The sequence below is a fragment of the Sus scrofa genome, chromosome 3, assembly GCF_000003025.6.
Source record: "Sus scrofa isolate TJ Tabasco breed Duroc chromosome 3, Sscrofa11.1, whole genome shotgun sequence".
In the NCBI taxonomy this organism is placed as follows: domain Eukaryota; kingdom Metazoa; phylum Chordata; class Mammalia; order Artiodactyla; family Suidae; genus Sus; species Sus scrofa.
Window position 1 is genome coordinate 126,100,692 of NC_010445.4, and position 16,102 is coordinate 126,116,793.

Consider the following 16,102-nt stretch of genomic DNA (forward strand, 5'->3'; position numbering starts at 1 on the left):
GCCTGGTGGCCCAGCCCTGCACCCCTCACACCCTGGACACCCTGCCCTGGCCGAGAGGACAGGCCCACCTTCCCGCTGAAGCGTGGGTGGCATGGGAGGCAGAGGGGCGCTGCCCTCGTCTCCCCCCCCCGCCACTGACCGGTCCTTGGGACCCGGGTCGAGGTCCTGCCTGTCCCCACATGTTGGTCCCTGGGTACCCAAGACTGCTGGTATCATTCCCTCTCTATCTTTTTTTCTTTTTTGGGGGGTCACCCGGCAGCATATCCAGTTCCCTGGCCAGTGGTCACAGTTGCCACCTACACTGCAGCTGCAGCAAGTCTGGATCCTCCAAACTGCTCTGCTGGGCCGGGCATCAAACCTGTTACCCAGCCCTCCAGAGACACCGCTGATGCCATTACGCCACAGCGGGAACTCCTTCCCTCCCTTCCCCGTCTTTGTAAGGTCCTGGGTCCATGCCCTTCTCACATCAGAGATGCCCCCGCCCTGGGTGCCTGGTGCCAGCCCCGGCTCAAACCCCCACTTCTGGAGGAGCCAGAGCACCGAGGGCCCTTGCATGAGCCGGAGAGTCAGAGGGGCAGGTCCTGGCCCAGGGGTAGCCTTGCCCTCCCCCAGGCCCTGCTGCCCCTCCCTCCGACAGCCACATGCAAGGCCAAGGTCAGCACCCCTGGCCCCTGGACCCCATCTTGCATGTCCAGGGTCACGTGGCTTGTCAGTGGCCCGGCTGGGACGGGTACCTCTGCCTCTGTGTGCGGGGCCCTTTGGGTGCAGCTGCAGGTGCTGCCCAAAGCCTGCCTCTGTGCCCAAGCCAAATCGAATCACAGAGACAGTTTTGCGCGGAGGAGAAAAGAATAGGTTTGTTGCTTTGCCGGGCAGCACATCCACGCCTTCAGAAACCGTGTCCCGAGGATTTGGTGGGGAGATACAAGGACGAGTTTCAAGGGTGGGATTGCTGATAAGGATGGGGGGCTGTTCCTCTCATTGGGCCTCAGGGGGCCTCCTGAGGGGCTTCTGTGGGTCAAGGTTCTCAGACTGTGACCTTCTCTCTGGAATGATGACGGCTCCATTGAGTGGTTAACATCTTCCAGGGCTTGGGGTTTCGCTTCTGCAGAAGAGCTGGACGATCCTGCAGGTGTCTCCCTAGAGAGGAACCGGGCCCCGCCCCAAGGCTGAGCTATTGTCTCTCGAGGGCTCCTTCCCCGCCTTTGCATCCCCTCCCTTCCCTGAGGAGCAGCAGCTGAACCTGCCCCCGGGGAAGGTTATGGAGGCTGAAGCCTATTCCCTGAAAACCAGAAAAAGGAGACATAGAAAGCCTTCCATGGAGTTCCCGCTGTGGCACAAGGGGATTGGAGTCGTTTCTGCAGCACTGGGACGCGGGTTCGATCCCTGGCTCGGCAGAGTATGTTAAAGGATCTGGCGTTGCTGCAATCGCAGTGCGGGTTGAAACTGTGGCTTGGATCCTGGGAACTGGCCTGGGAACTCCATATGCTATGGGGCGGCTGAGAAAGAAAAAAGAAGGGAAGGCAGGCTTCCAGGCCCAGGAACCCCATAGAGTCCTGCTTGGTTCCCGGGCAGTGGGGTGGACCCTCTGATGACTCCTCATTTATTCACACTCTCATTCTGAGCATCTAATTCTTTTTTTTCTTTTCTTTCTTTCTTTTTTTTTCTTTTTCTTTTCTTTTTTTTTTTTTTGCTTTTTAGGGCCGCACCTGCAGCATATGGAGATTCCCAGGCTACGGGTTGAACTGGAGCTACAGCTGCCGGCCTACATACACCACAGCCCCAGCAGCACGGGATCCGAGCCGCATCTGTGACCCACACCACAGCTCACAGCAATGCCAGATCCTTAACCCACTGAGCGAGGCCAGGGATGGAACCCACAACCTCATGGTTACCAGTCGGATTCGTTTCCGCTGCGCCACGATGGGAACGCCCTGAGCATCTCATTCTAAGCCGGCCCAGCACTGGCTCTGCGCGGGGAGGGCCACCAGAGGGAAGTGAATTAGGAAGGGGAGCACTGTGAGGGGGGCATGGGAGTATCTGGGGACGGGTGGGGACAGCCCACCCCTGCGGGGAGGAAGGGACACTTGCACGGAGTCTTGGGAAAGGCTAGTGTGTGGGTGCCCAGGAAATTCAAGGAGGCCACTGTCAGCCCAAGGCGAGGGGGTGTCCTACTGTGAAAGCGGCAGGGAAGCTGAGCGCCAGGGGCTCGGAGCCCTCCCCCCACCCCCACAGCCTTCACACGTCCCCAGGAGCCACCGACCTGCCAACAGGGGCCAGGCCAGACACCCCGGACCCCTGACGCCAAGTCTCAGCGCAGGTTGGGCCTGGGTGTATGTCCTGACCCCACCGTGTAGGACAGACACACATCCCACACTGGGTCCCAAGGCCCTGGGACCCCATCTGCAGAGCCCACACGGGTTGCTTTGCCGAGGGAGGAACGCGCGAGGCCGAGGGGATGAAGCAGGAGAGATTTGTGAAGACAGTGAAGGGTGGGTGCCAGCAGCCACCTGCGAGGGATGCTGGGATTATAAAGAGTTTGTGCCGGGGACTCGTGGCAGGAGCAATGAACAGAGGCGGGGAAGGTCGGGGTGGCGGGGGTCCCAGGACAGAGGGCAGTAAATCCTTGCAGGTGGCTAATCTACGCAGGCAGTTGCTCTCCTCGCACCATCATTTCCTGCGGCCCAACTTGAGCCTCCGCATTCAGAGAAAAGGTCGGGCCATACCCGTGTCCCCCTGTCCGCAGGTCTCCGAGGTGAACAGCCACTTTGGGGGGGGGGAGGCGCAGGTGGAGGGGGCTCTGGGACCCGATCACACACCTCCTGTCCCTCAACACTGTCGGGGGGTCAGGCCATCTGACTGGCTCTGAGTCTGCCCCTGACTTACTGGGACCTGAGGAGCAGCGTCCCTGGGGTTGGTAATGGTCCTGGCCTGTTGCTGGCAGAGTCCCTGGGCTTGGTGACGGTCCTGTCATCACTCCTTCCCTTCCCTGGGCCAACTGCCTCGTCGCCTGCAGGTGGAGCAGGTGCATCGCAAAGGCCCTTGTCAACTGGGAAGTGCCCTGAGCCACAGCAGGAGGGCGGAGCTGGGGATGGACTAGGATAGTTACACGGGTAGTTGGAGACGTCCCGACAGGGGACCGTAGCTAGACAGGGTCACCTGGGGAATTTGGGGAGCCACCGCAAGTTCATAACCACGCAAGAAAACCATCAGAACATCGTGGAACAAAGCAGGCTTGGTTAACGATAAAACCATAAATGAAAGCACGGGATATGCTTCAGGTCACTAAGTGAAAGAGAAAGTGGGGCCTGCGTTCAAGTTCGGTAAGATAATGACCCTTAGGACAAGGACAGGAATTCCAGGGAACGATGACCTTTCAAAGTAGGAGACCCTCATCGTACAGAACCCTGAGGTGACTGGCACATGTCACCACCTCTGGTTCTGCCACCCCTTCCTAATGGTTCCGGCCATCATGCTTCACTCTGGGGTTGACGGCAGGTTGAAATCAGGCCAGACATTTAAGGGGTTCAGCCGTGTCTGTCCTAGGAAGCCCTCAACAAAGGGGGTGCTGTTATGCTGGCTTAACGCGGGTCCCCCCAGGGAAGGCGGGCCTACACAAACCGAATGCCCATGTAGGTTGTATTAATGGAGGCCTAGGGTTCAGGGTAAGGGAGGTGACAGTCCGGTCTCCCCCAACCCCAGGAGATGACTAGTCGTGGACACACTCCCCCCACTCCCACTCTCCCCGCCCCGCCCCAGAGCTTTTCTCCTCCGGTTCGGAATATGATCTTTGGAGGGTTGTTCCCACGGCTGTGTATCAGAACAGCTGGAAGCGTCCATGGACCCACCAGCCTGGGGCAGGGGGCTCGGGCCCCTTGAAGGGGAGCTGAGAAGGGCCAAGCCACGCTCCACCTTGCAGCCTCCCGGGGCACGTCTGGATCTCACGCCCGGAGCTTGGTTTTCTGGGCCGGACCACAAGGGTCCTGGGTGGAGGCATAAGACACGCAGACCCGATCCGGCTGTCTCCTGAATCCCTGCCCTGGACGCGCACAGGATCGAGTCTGCAGGCTAGAGTGTCAGGGCTGCAAAGGAAGCTCCCACTCATCTTTTTTTTTTTTTTTTTTTTTTGTCTTTTTAGGCCCACACCCATGGCATATGGAGTCGAATCCAAGCTGTAGCTGCCGGCCTACACCACAGCCATAGCCATGCGGGATCCGAGCCACATCTGTGACCTACACCACAGCTCACGTCAATGCCGGATCCTTAACCCACTGATGGAGGCCAGGGATCGAACCTGCATCCTCATGGATGCTTCATTTCCTCCGAGCCTTGATGGAAGGTCCCATCCATCTTTAACCAAGGATGGCAGAGGGGCTGGCCTCCGGCAGGGCAAGGAGAAGGCAGGACGGAGGCCCTCGCAGGAGGATGGGGTTCAAGGGAGAGCAGCGGGCCCGCGCCTACACTGCAAGTCACCGGGGAGAGGAAAGAGGTGGGGAAGGCACTTTCTAACAACAACCAGGAAGAAGCTGCTCTGAGACAGAGCATTCCTGCCGGGGAGGCAGCTTGGACTAGAAAGTTTCCAGATCAACTCTGGGTTCCTCCCTGTCTGATGAGCTGGGCTTCGGGCAGATGGGGCGGCTTCTCCTTCCTCCTGGCAGCCTCGGACACACTGACATGCGAGAGCTCCCGCTGGGGCAGGGCCCGCTGGGACCCCCAGACCCACATCTTCCCTATCTGGGTGCAAGCACGTGGGATGAGTGAGGGTGCACTTCTGTCTGGGATGCTCGGGTGGTTAAGGGCGCTCTGAACGTGTCTGTGAGGGGGGTTCTGGACGTGGAGACCCGTGAATTAGCAGACTGAGGAATGCAGCTTGCCCTCCCCGTATGAATGGGCTTTGAGGGGTGAACAGAACAAAGACTGAGAAGGGAGAACTTGGTCCCTGCCTGATGGTCCTGGGCGAGGATACTGGTCTCCTGCCTTCAGACCAGACTGAAACTTAGGCCCTCAGCTCTCCTGGGCTCTGGCTGGCAGATCTCCGGACTGTTCAGCCCCCATAAATCCCGTGAGCCAATTCCCCCTAATAAATCTTTTTGTTTGTTTGTTTTTGTTTTTAGGGCCGTACCCGAGGCATATGGAGGTTCCCAGGCTAGGGGTCCAACCAGAGCTGTAGCCGCTGGCCTACACCACAGCCACAGCAACTCAGGATCCAAGCTGCGTCTGTGACCTACACCACAGTTCATGGCAATGCCAGATCCTTAACCCACTGAGTGAGGGCAGGGATCGAACCTGCAACCTCATGCTTACTAGTTGGATTCGTTAACCACTGCGCCATGATGGGAACTCCTTTTTTTTTTTTGTCTTTTGCCTTTTCAGGGCCACGATGGGAATTCCGTAAAGCTTTCTTCTCTATCTGGGAGTTCCCGTTGTGGCGTGGCAGGTTACAAACCATACTAGGATCCAAGAGGATGTGGGTTTGATCCCTGGCCTTGCTCAGTGGGTTAAGGATCCGGCGTTGCCGTGAGCTGTGGTGTAGGTCACAAATGTGGCTCGGATCCACGTTGCTCTGGCTGTGGTGTAGGCCAGCAGCTACAGCTCCAATTTGACCCTTAGCCTGAGAATTTCCATATGCTACAGGTACAGCCCTAAACATTTTTTTTTTTTTTTTTGTCTTTTTGCCATTTCTTGGGCTTCTCCCAAGGCATATGGAGGTTTCCAGGCTAGGGGTCTAATCGGAGTTGTAGCTGCCAGCCTACACCAGAGCCACAGCAAAGCAGGATCTGAGCCATGTCTGCAACCTATACCACAGCCCACGGCAACGCCGGATCGTCAACCCACTGAGCAAGGGCAGGGATCGAACCCGCAACCTCACGGTTCCTAGTCGGATTCGTTAACCACTGCGCCATGACGGGAACTCCTAAAAATTTTTTTTACAATAAATCAAAGATTAGTAAAATCAGCAAGATGGCTGTGGTCCCCGACAGGTGGCTGGGGGTCAGGCTCCCCATTCTGCCCCTGCCACAGGTGAGGCACAGAGAGGTCCTGGGGCCTGTGGCCAGGTGTGACAGACACTGGATCCAGAACCCTTCCTGGGCCCATTTCCTCTGGGGGAGGGGGCACACGGACTGGCCCATTGTGGTCACCTTACGCTCCTAGCCGTGCACTGGCCTGGGTTTCAGCCCGTAAGAAATGAGGCTGGTGGGGAGGAGGGTGGCAGGAGGACTTTGGAAAGTTCTCGTCCCCTTCCAGGAAGAACCAAAAAAGAGACACCTACGAGGCACGGCCTTCGGACAGGTGGCACGAACATCCCTGGATTGAAGTCCCTTCTGCCGGGTTTTCTGCATCCGGGGACAGGCTGAGGAGCCAGGGCTGCCCTCACAGCCCAGGAGGTGAGGTCCCCGCTCTCCGATCCGACCTCTCCCGGCCTGAGCCGTCCTGCTCCCTTGCCGATGAAACCATGGGGTTGAGGCGAGGAGGGCGGGGAACGGGCAGAGGCGTGACAGTCAAACCTTCCCAGAACAGTCATCTTTTATTTCCACGGATATTTCTTGGCATTAGGCGGATAATGAAGACCAGGCCGCATAAGGTTTATAGACACAGTGACGGCTCCGGGGCCAAGTTTACAAACAGCAGCCAGACCCACCCAGGCCACCTGCACGGGCAGGGCCACGGGGGGGCAGGACGGGGCCCCTCCCAGGCCAACACAAAACTCAGACAGTCGGTTTATTTGATCATTTTAATACAGGAAGTGCCAGACCAATCCACAGAGAAGACAAACCTTACACAGATGCCTGCATTCACGACACGGACGGGCGGGTCTCCGCGGCCCTGGGCACGCATGCAGGTCCTCTGGATAGGGGTAGATTGAGGGCATAAATACCACAAAATAACCAGGCTCGGAGGGGGCACAGGCCACGAGGGAACCACGCTTCAAAGGCAATTGAGGCATTAAATACGGGACTTACACTTTACACGTCACTTCACCATACGTATAACTTATATATTAAAAGAAAGAAGACCTTGGTATATATATATATATATGAGCAAGAGGCTTTGGTCAGAGAGGAACGAACGAGCTGGGTGGAGCCATGCACGGGGTGGGGGGAGGAGAGGGAGTGGGGGGGGCTGCCCGTCTATGTTCCCTCCATTCTTGTCTCCATCTTTCCCAGAGTCACCTGCGATCACAAGAGAAGTCGGCTGGCCTTGGCGCGATCTTAGAAAAGTCCCGCCAGTATCCTCGGCGCGTCCTCTGGGCTCCCTGCAGGCCGGGAGGTGGCCCAGAAGCAAGGATGCTGGGAGCCCTGCGTGTAAACACATCCCGGGGAGTCGCCCAGGAGGGACCCGGGAGGGGGCGGGAGGAGGCCGGGCGGAGGGGGGGAGGCGCGGCCGCCGGGCGGGCAGGTGCCACGCGGCGCCTGGCTGCCCTGGGAGAGCAGGAATGACTGAGGAGGCATCCACTGTCGCAAGCAAAGCTTAAATGGCAAGACAAGCTTGTGTTTCTCTGCACTGTCCACATGCCGGGCCCTTAGAACTGACTGGCGCTGCTGGGGTCACACTGTAACAACCGGACGATGGACGGGTCGCTCTTGGCACCTTTAATGAATTCTTCCAGGGACAGTTTGCCTGGGGGAGAAATGGGAGTTAGTGTGCTGTCACCATTCCTGTGTCACTGTCCCCACGCGCCCTTGAGTCCTGGATGCTGTCCAGGCTCCACTCGTTTCAACGGCATTTCTGGGGAGTTCCTGTTGAGGCTCAGCGTGAGAACCCGACTAGTATCCATGAGGATGCGGGTTCGATCCCAGGCCTCGCTCTGTGGGTTAAGGATCTGGCGTGACTGCAAGCTGTAAGTCACAGATGCGGCTTGGATCTGCTGTTGCTGTGGCTGTGGCGTAGGCCGGTGGCTGCAGCTCTGATTCAACCCCTAGCTTGGGAACTTCCATATGCTGTGGGTACGGCCCTAACATTAAAAAAAAAAAAAAAAGAAAAGAAAAAAAAGAGCATTTCTGGAAAACCCTTTTTGGCTTTCACTGTTCGTGGCACAGCACGGGGCCCCTCAAAGGCTGTCCCCAGTATGGCTGCACGCTGTGGCTGGTGGGGCAAGCTAAATCCTTCTAGAAAGTTCTCCACGCTTTATTTAAGAACGACGTGTCTTGTCCGGAAAGAACATGGCCTCTGTCTCTAGCCCATAACCAATCCAGAGCCTCCCAGCCACTGCCCGGGGTGTGGTTCCGGCCCGTCCAGCTTGGCCATCCATTGGCGGAGGCTCGGCCCGCTGCTCCGGCTGAGTCCCCTTCCTGCTCCTGCACTACCTGCTTTGCGGGGTGGGAGGGTTAGGCAGAGGCCTGCCAAGGGCCTGCTGGTGCCTGCCTCGTCCTCGGTGCCTCCTGCATCGAGGACCTTGTTACTCCTGGGACCGGGTGCCGTAGAAAGGTGAGTTCCAGAGCCACCGACGCTGGCGCCAAACACATGCTCCCAGGATACAGATGTGGGAGGGACCGAGTTTGAAGCAGACCCTGCATTGTGGCAACTTGTGCCTTGGGGAGCCCACTTCCTGCCTCTGCATAAGAGGCTCTCCAGCTGCGGTCGCGCCGCTGCACCCCTCCCCCGAGGGCGCAGCCCTCGGCCTCCTCCTCGCACCTCACTTCGGGGTCTAGAGAGCACGCTTCTGTCCATTTGCTTATTTTCCATCTCCAGCACAGCCCAGGGGGTATTTTCTCTTTTTTCTTGTCTAAATGCTGCATTTCTTTATTGATCAAAAGCAAATCGGACCAGGCTCTGGGACGGCACTTAACACTGCTTAAGAGGCGTAGACCCGTGGAGTTTCACAGCTACGCTCCCCCTGTGGGCCCCGCAGAAGCTCGCAGCCAGTGCAGAGCAGGAAACACACTGAGTCCTCATTGTGCGGCTGCCACCGCCCCTCCTGGAAGCGCCACCTCTGCCGTGGCATGAGCCCAGAGGCCCCGCACAGCTGCTCCAGCCAGCACCTCCCCGCAGAGTCCCTGGGGCCACTGGGAGCCCTCCAGTCAGGATAATGAGAGCAAAGGGATGCAGTTCCCAGGGCCCCACCACATGGGACGCTTGGTCCCCACCCCTGCAGGGCGCGGTGACACTGCACCTGCGCCTCTCCCTGGACAGCCGGGGCCTACCGTCCCCCGGTTCTAGAAGCAAGGAGACTACAGATCAGGGGGGCAGGACGCTCACCCAGGCACCCGGACTCCGAACCCCGGCTCTTCCCTGAATGCAGCTGCATGGCTGGGTGAGGCCCGAGAAGCTGCAGAGCAGGAGGGAAGGCTCCCACACGCATCTGTGCTCCGAGGCACTGACGCCGGGGTCTTACCGTCATTATTGGTGTCCATCTGTCTGAAGATCTTGTCCGTGCGTTTCTCAGGGGTGGACTCGTCCTCCGGCATCTTCATCACCGACGACACCATTTTGTAAATGGCCTGCAAAGGGGCACACACACCTCGTGCTCAGCGATTCCGGGGTGTCCCTGGACGGGTGGGGCCCAGGCGCGAGCTGCCGCCTCGGCCTCGCCCACAGCAGTCGGGGCTGCGGACCCCTCCCTAGCTGGAAAGTTGCCCGCTCCTCCCAGTAGCGAGGAAGGATATGGCAGACAGCACACGAGCCAGAGGAAGCCGGACTCATTTACGTGAAGTTCAAGAACAGAGGAAATGACCCGAGGTGATGGCTGTAAGACAGGGGTTGTCTGGGGGCGGGAGGCGGGGCAGTTCTCGGGCTTTCTGCGGGCTGGACTGCGGCGGAGGGGGAGGACCCGGCCAGACGCGGGCACGGCCCATCACGCGGCACGCCGGGCCTCAAACACCTGACTACGGGATGGCTGCACCTCCGTTAAAAGCCAAAAAAAAAAAAAAAAAAGACTCAGACCCTGAGACCCAGCAAGGAGAACCATCTCACTAGCCCCAGAAAGGACCGAGCACCTGCTCTCTGGGACACTGCCATGGGAGGGCTCAGCAGCCCCGCCGGCCACCTCCGTGCGTCTCTGTCCAAGGGGCCCGAGGAAACCCGGGCTCTGCCACCATCACCACGGCCACGGCCACGGCTACGGGCGTGGCGGCCCCGAGCCCTGGGTGGGCGGGGCCTCGGAGACGCACCTGCACGATCTCCAGCATCTCGCTGCGGCTGATGTAGCCGTTGCCGTCCAGGTCGTACATGCTGAAGGCCCACTTGAGCTTCTGCTCCAGCTTGCCCCGCGACGTCACGCTCAGCGCGATGATGAACTCCCGGAAGTCGATGGTGCCGTCGCCGTTGGTGTCGAAGGTGCGGAAGACGTGCTCGGCGAACTTGGAGGCGTCGCCGTAGGGGAAGAAGTTGGCGTAGATCTTCTTGAACTCGTCCACGGTCAGGTGGCCGGTGGGGCAGTCTTTGAGGAAGCCCTTGTACCACTCCTGCAGCTCGTGGTCCGTGAACTCGGTGTTCTCGCGCAGGTCCTGCAGCACCTCGGGCCGCAGCTTGCTGTTCTGCTTGCCCATGACGGCCGGCGGTGGCGACACCTGCAAGACAGGGGGCCCAGCTGGGGACTTCGGGGCCGGGGAGGGCGCCCCACTGCCGGCAGCCGCTGAGTGGGCCGGAGGAACGTCCCCTGCCTGTCTCGCACCCAGGGCTGGACAGGCCGGACTCTGGCCATCATGGTGATGAGACGTCTCAGCGTGGCTGGGATGCCTTCGGGGCGGTGGCGGTGCAGTGTACCCCTAGGGAGGCGGGGATGCTCCAGGGAGTCAGGGCCAGCCGACCTCACACTGGAAGGAATACCCTACTTCCAGAAGGTGGAGATGTGGAAAAATGGCCACTTGAAATCGAGAGAATGAGGCCCACTGGGGATTGTACAAGACTTAAGGATGGAATCCTTACTCTCACCGCCCTCGTCAGCTCCAGGCGATACTGTCACGCTGACTGCACCCCACACCCCCTGTTCTGAGCCGTGCTTTTCTCTTTCGGGCACCATATTCTCTTTTTTCTTTTTCTTTTTTTTGGTCTTTTTAGGGCCGCTCCCATGGCATATGGAGGTTCCCAGGCTAGGGGTCGAATCGGAGCTGTAGCCTCCAGCCTACACCAGAGCCACAGCAATACCAGATCCAAGCCGCGTCTGCAACCTACACCACTGCTCAAAGCAACACTGGATCCTTAACCCAATGAGTGAGGCCGGGGATCAAACCCGCAACCTCATGGTTCCTAGTTGAATTCGTTTCCACTGTGCCATGACGGGAACTCCTCAGGCACCATATTCTGACTTCATCCTTAGAACAGGCATCCAAAAACTTTGAAGGAGCCCCTTCTTGATTTTGTTTGAGAGACCCTCTGGTTGGGGGTGGGGGTGGGGAGTGGATCTAGAATCAGCACCAAGAGTCCACAGTGTCTTCGGTGTTCATGGTAAAATCTCAGGCCCCTGCAGGCTTAAGGATCTGGTGGTGTCACTGTAGATAGAGGCTCAGGTCGCTGCTGTGGCTCAGGTTTGATCGCTGGACTGGGAATTTCCACACGCCACGGGTGTAGCAAAAAAAAAAAAAAAAAAAAAAAAAGACTGACCCTGGAGTAACTCCTACTAGGCATTAATACAGCTTTCTCTTTGCCATCTCACTTTATTTATTTTTCTTTTTTTATGGCCATGCCTGTGGCATAAGGACCCGGGCTACGGGATGAATCAGAGCTTCAGCTGAGGGCTACGCCACAGCCAGGGTCCAAGAAGCATCAGCGACCACAGCTCACAGCAACTCGGGATCCTTAACCCACTATCGATGCCAGGGATCAAACCCACATCCTCACAGACGCTCTGTCGGTTCTTAACCCGATAAGCCACAGTGAGGACTCCCTCCGTTTTGTCTTTTTGCCTTTTTTGGGGGGGGTGGCTTTTAGGGCCGCATCCTCGGCATATGGAAGTTCCCAGGCTAGGGGTCCAATCGGAGCTACAGCTGCCAGCCTACACCACAGCCACAGCAATGCTAGGTCTGAGCTGCATCTGCGACCTACACTACAGCTCCTGGCAATGCCGGATCCTTAACCCACTGAGTGAGGCCAGGAATTGAACCTGCATCCTCATGGATACTAGTCAGATTCATTACCGCTGAGCCACAACAGGAACTCTTGTATATGTTTTTACTATTCAAAAAATAAATACACAGGAATCCTCTGTTTCTTGGCCAAGCAGCTTGAGAGGAATCTCTTGCTTCTCTCTAAAAGATCAAGCTATGAATCCCCCACCCCCTTCCTTCATCCCTGCTTCTGTCATGCTGAACCACTGCTTTTATTTATTTTTTATTTTCATTTTTTTCCTGAAACCCTGCTTTTACACTGTCAGGGTTTACTGTCTCGACTTGACTTGAGGCAGATCCTCCTAAGCGGAAACCAGCAAATCACTACATAACTTGGTTGTCAGTTTCCAATGTCCAAAGCGCCTCCCACCCCCAGCAGCACCCGCACCCCAGGGCTCCCAGACTCGACTTAAGACCCCAAGGACTAACGAACAAAATAATGCCATTTGCAGCAACATGGATGGACCTAGAGACTCTCCTACTAAGTGAAGTAAGTCAGAAAGAGAAAGACAATTACCAGATGAGATGACTTAGATCTGGAATCTAATATATGGCACAAATGAACCTTTCCACAGAGAAGAAACTCATGGACTTGGAGAAGAGACGTGTGGTTCCAAGGGAGGGGGGCGGGAATGGGATGGACTGGGAGTCTGGGGTTCATAGATGCAAACTATTGCCTTTGGAATGGGTAAGCAATGAAATCCTGCTGTGTAGCACTGGGAACTATATCTAGTCACTTATGATGGAGCATGATAATGTGGGAAAAAGAATGTATATATTTATGTGTGACTGGGTCACTTTGCTGTACAGTAGAAAATTTCCACCTATGATGGAAAAAATAAAAATCAATAAAAAAAGACCCTGCAGACTACACACTTTCACCTCGGTATTTCTGCGCCCTGAAGGGTGCAAAAGAGGGACTTGTCCTGGGCATCTGTCCTTCAATCTCCCATCTCGTGCTTCAAAGGCAGCGACCCACTTGCAGAGTGGGCGGCCCGGGAGAGAGTGTCCCCCACACATGCTCACCCTCACGCTTCACTCGTTCAGCTGAGACCTGAGGCTGTTCCCACCAGCAGCGTGACTACGTGTCTGTCGGGGCAGCCAGAGGGACCCAGCACGCAGGCAGCTGGACTGAAAAAAATGCCCCAAAGTCCCATAGTCAAGTTCTAACCCCAGGACCTCAGAATGTGGCTGTATGTGGGGGCAGGGCCCATAACAAGTTCATTAAGATAAAATGGGACCATATGAGTGGGTCCGGATCTGATCCTGAAAGAGGAGCCTGGGACCCTGACAGACGCGGAGGGAAGACCACGTGAGGGCACGGGGAGGGGACGGCCCCCCACAAGCCGAGAGGAGAAATTTCAGCAGGAACCAGACCTGTCCCCACTTTGATTAGAGACTTGCAGTCTGCAGAACTGGGAGAGAGAAAGTTGCTGGTTTGGAAGCAGCCCAGGCTGAGGCGCTTTGCTGCGGAGGCTCTGGGACTAAGACACCTGCCCGGAGAACTGACCTGATAACTCGAGACGCCAGCATCTGTGGAGCAGAACCCCGGGCCAGGTACCGTGAGGTTCCCAAAGTCTTGACTCCTGATCCGCCAGCATCGGGCACAACCAGAATGAGGTCCGAGGGCCGCCAGCATTGGGCACAACCAGAATGAGGTCCGAGGGCCGTGGGGCGCTTTGGGTTTTATCAACCCCTTGCCTGGATTAGCCCCACCTCAGCAGGGAAGAAAGAGATCCAGAGGCTGCAGATTGATGCCAAGCTCGGGCCTCGCCCCACATCTTGCCGTGGTAGCTGGGAAGGGGGTGCTGGGCCGGGGCGGGGGGCACGCCATCCACGGGTATCGCCTCCCGACCGCCTCCCACGGTCAATGGAACAAGCCACTTTCTGTGAAGCTCTAGGCTCTGAGAGCTCAGGGTCCGTCCTTTTATTTCTTTATATTTCTTTTCCTTTGTTTTTCTTTGCTTTTTATGTCCGCACCGGCAGCATATGAAGGGTCCCAGGCTAGGGGTCTAATCGGAACCATAGCTGCCGGCCTACACCACAGCCACAGCAACGCCAGATCCTTAACCCGCTGAGCAAAGCCAGGGATTGAACCCACAACCTCATAGTTCCTAGTCGGATGCGTTTCTGCTGCGCCATGATGGGAACTCCTTTTTTTGGCTGCACCTGCAGCATATGGAAGTTCCCAGGCCAGGGGTCAAATCCGAGCTGCAGCTGCCAGCCTATGTCACAGCTGCAGCAATGCTGGCCCCTTAACCCACTGCGCTGGGCCCGGGATCGAATCCACACCTCAGAGACAAACCGGATTCTTAACGTGCTGTGCCACAGCAGGAACTCCAGGGTCAGTCCTTTTAAGAGCCACCTGCCTCAGTGAAAACCAAACCACCGCTCAGAACAAGGGTGTCAACTGGCCTCAGAATGCGTCTGTGATTTGCGTTGATTCAGATCCCACAGAAACGCCAGACTCCTAACCCAATATGACAAATGTTTATGGAAAGGAATGGACCACACGGGGGAGCATGACCACGTGGTCAACACACCTTCAGCTTTCCCGGCCCTTCCCGTGTGTCCACCCCTGCCACCCGCCCCGGGCCTGGCGCAGCTCGGGCCTCTGCTGGTCCAGCAAGCGATCTCGCCGTGGTGCTGGTGGCCGTGTACACACGTGTAAGACACCTGCTAACTCTGGAGGCAGGGAGGTTTCTGGCAAAGCTGGCATTCCCGTAGAGCCTGGATGTGTCCCCTTTGGGGGACGCAATGCGGGGGGGCCCTTTGAAGGGCTTTGAGGGCTCAGGGGACGGGAGGTGGGGAGAAGGAAGTAGAACCAGACAGGACCCCGGGAGGCCTTCCTGGAGTGGACTCCACCCGTGTCCACCACCTGCTGAACTAGGTATAGAAACGCTTTAGTCCAAGAACCAGTTTCATCCGAGAAAAAGAGAACAGTAACAATTATTTTGCCATTCAACAAAGTCAACGACCTTCAGTTCTTTTTTTGTTTGTTTGTTTTTTAGGGCCACACTCGCGGCACATGGAGGTTCCCAGGCTAGGGGTGGAATTGGAGCTGCAGCCGCCGGCCTACACCACAGCCACAGTAACACAGGATCCGAGCCATGTCTGCAATCTACACCACAGCTCACGGCAACGCCGGATCCTTAACCCACTGAGCGAGGCCACGAATCAAACCTGCATCCTCATGGATGCTAGTCAGATTCGTTTCCGCTGAGTCACGACAGGAACTCCCAAGATCTGCTTAGCTTAAGGTCAGGGGTCCAATAGCACAGACATGATATAAGAATCTCGAGGCAGAAGAGTACAGAGATCCCAAAATGGTAGAATATTTTTGCTCCTTTCTCTGAGAAAGAAAAAAAAAAAAATCCTCCCACACCCCAACTACAAGAACAAGAAAGAGAAAACAAAGGCTGTGTCTGTGACCTTGACCTCAGCCCAAGGCCGTGTCTATGACCCCAGGCCCCAACAAACACCAGTGGAAAGATGGAAAATGATGGACCAGAGCAGAGGAGGGTCAAACCTCAGGGCCCGCAGAGTAGGAGAGGAAGGAGAAGCAGGCCGACAGGTGCCTTGGAATTCCAGAAGGCCCGGGAATCGGAGGCCACCGGTGCCTGGTGAGGTGAGCGTGAATGAGAAGCTGAAAATGGCGTGGGCAGAATTGTTTGGAAGCACATAGAAGAAAGCGAGCCTTGTTTCTCTCACCTGTCTCCTCCCCTCGGGCACACGACCAGACTACACTGCCCCTGGCCCTTGGCCCTCTGGAAGCCGTGGACCGTATTCTGGCCAGTGCATTGCGGCTGGAGGGATGTCTGAAACCTCTCTGCCCAGCACTCAGCAACTCCTTCCTGCCCGATGGATGCAGAATATTGAAGGCGGGGGGGGGGTGCTTAGAAGCCCCAGAGGACACAGACCCCTTAGCTCTTCTCCATCAAGAGTCCTCATCTGACTGCACCCAAGCGAAAGGACCACTTCCTCGGTTCTCTAAGGACAGTGCATAATTAGGACGGTTCTAGGTGCTTAGGAGGGAAGTCATTCATTGCCTACAGAGGATG

The 16,102-nt window shown here is 57.0% G+C and overlaps 1 protein-coding gene across 3 annotated transcripts in view; it reads right to left on the reverse strand.

Moving 5' to 3' along the window:
- Window positions 6,716–16,102, reverse strand: part of HPCAL1 (hippocalcin-like 1) — a 112,975-nt gene continuing 103,588 nt past the window's right edge. For 2 of the 3 annotated variants that reach the window (XM_021085549.1, XM_021085550.1), the window contains exons 3-5: window positions 10,107–10,505; window positions 9,332–9,437; window positions 6,716–7,617 (exon numbers count right to left, since the gene is read on the reverse strand). In XM_021085549.1, the coding sequence (XP_020941208.1) occupies window positions 7,520–7,617; window positions 9,332–9,437; window positions 10,107–10,484 (582 nt within the window). In that variant the 5' untranslated portion in view covers window positions 10,485–10,505 and the 3' untranslated portion in view covers window positions 6,716–7,519. Of the gene's footprint in view, window positions 7,618–9,331; window positions 9,438–10,106; window positions 10,506–16,102 lie in introns of those variants that run through there. The other variant, NM_001123126.1, reaches the window with a different exon arrangement.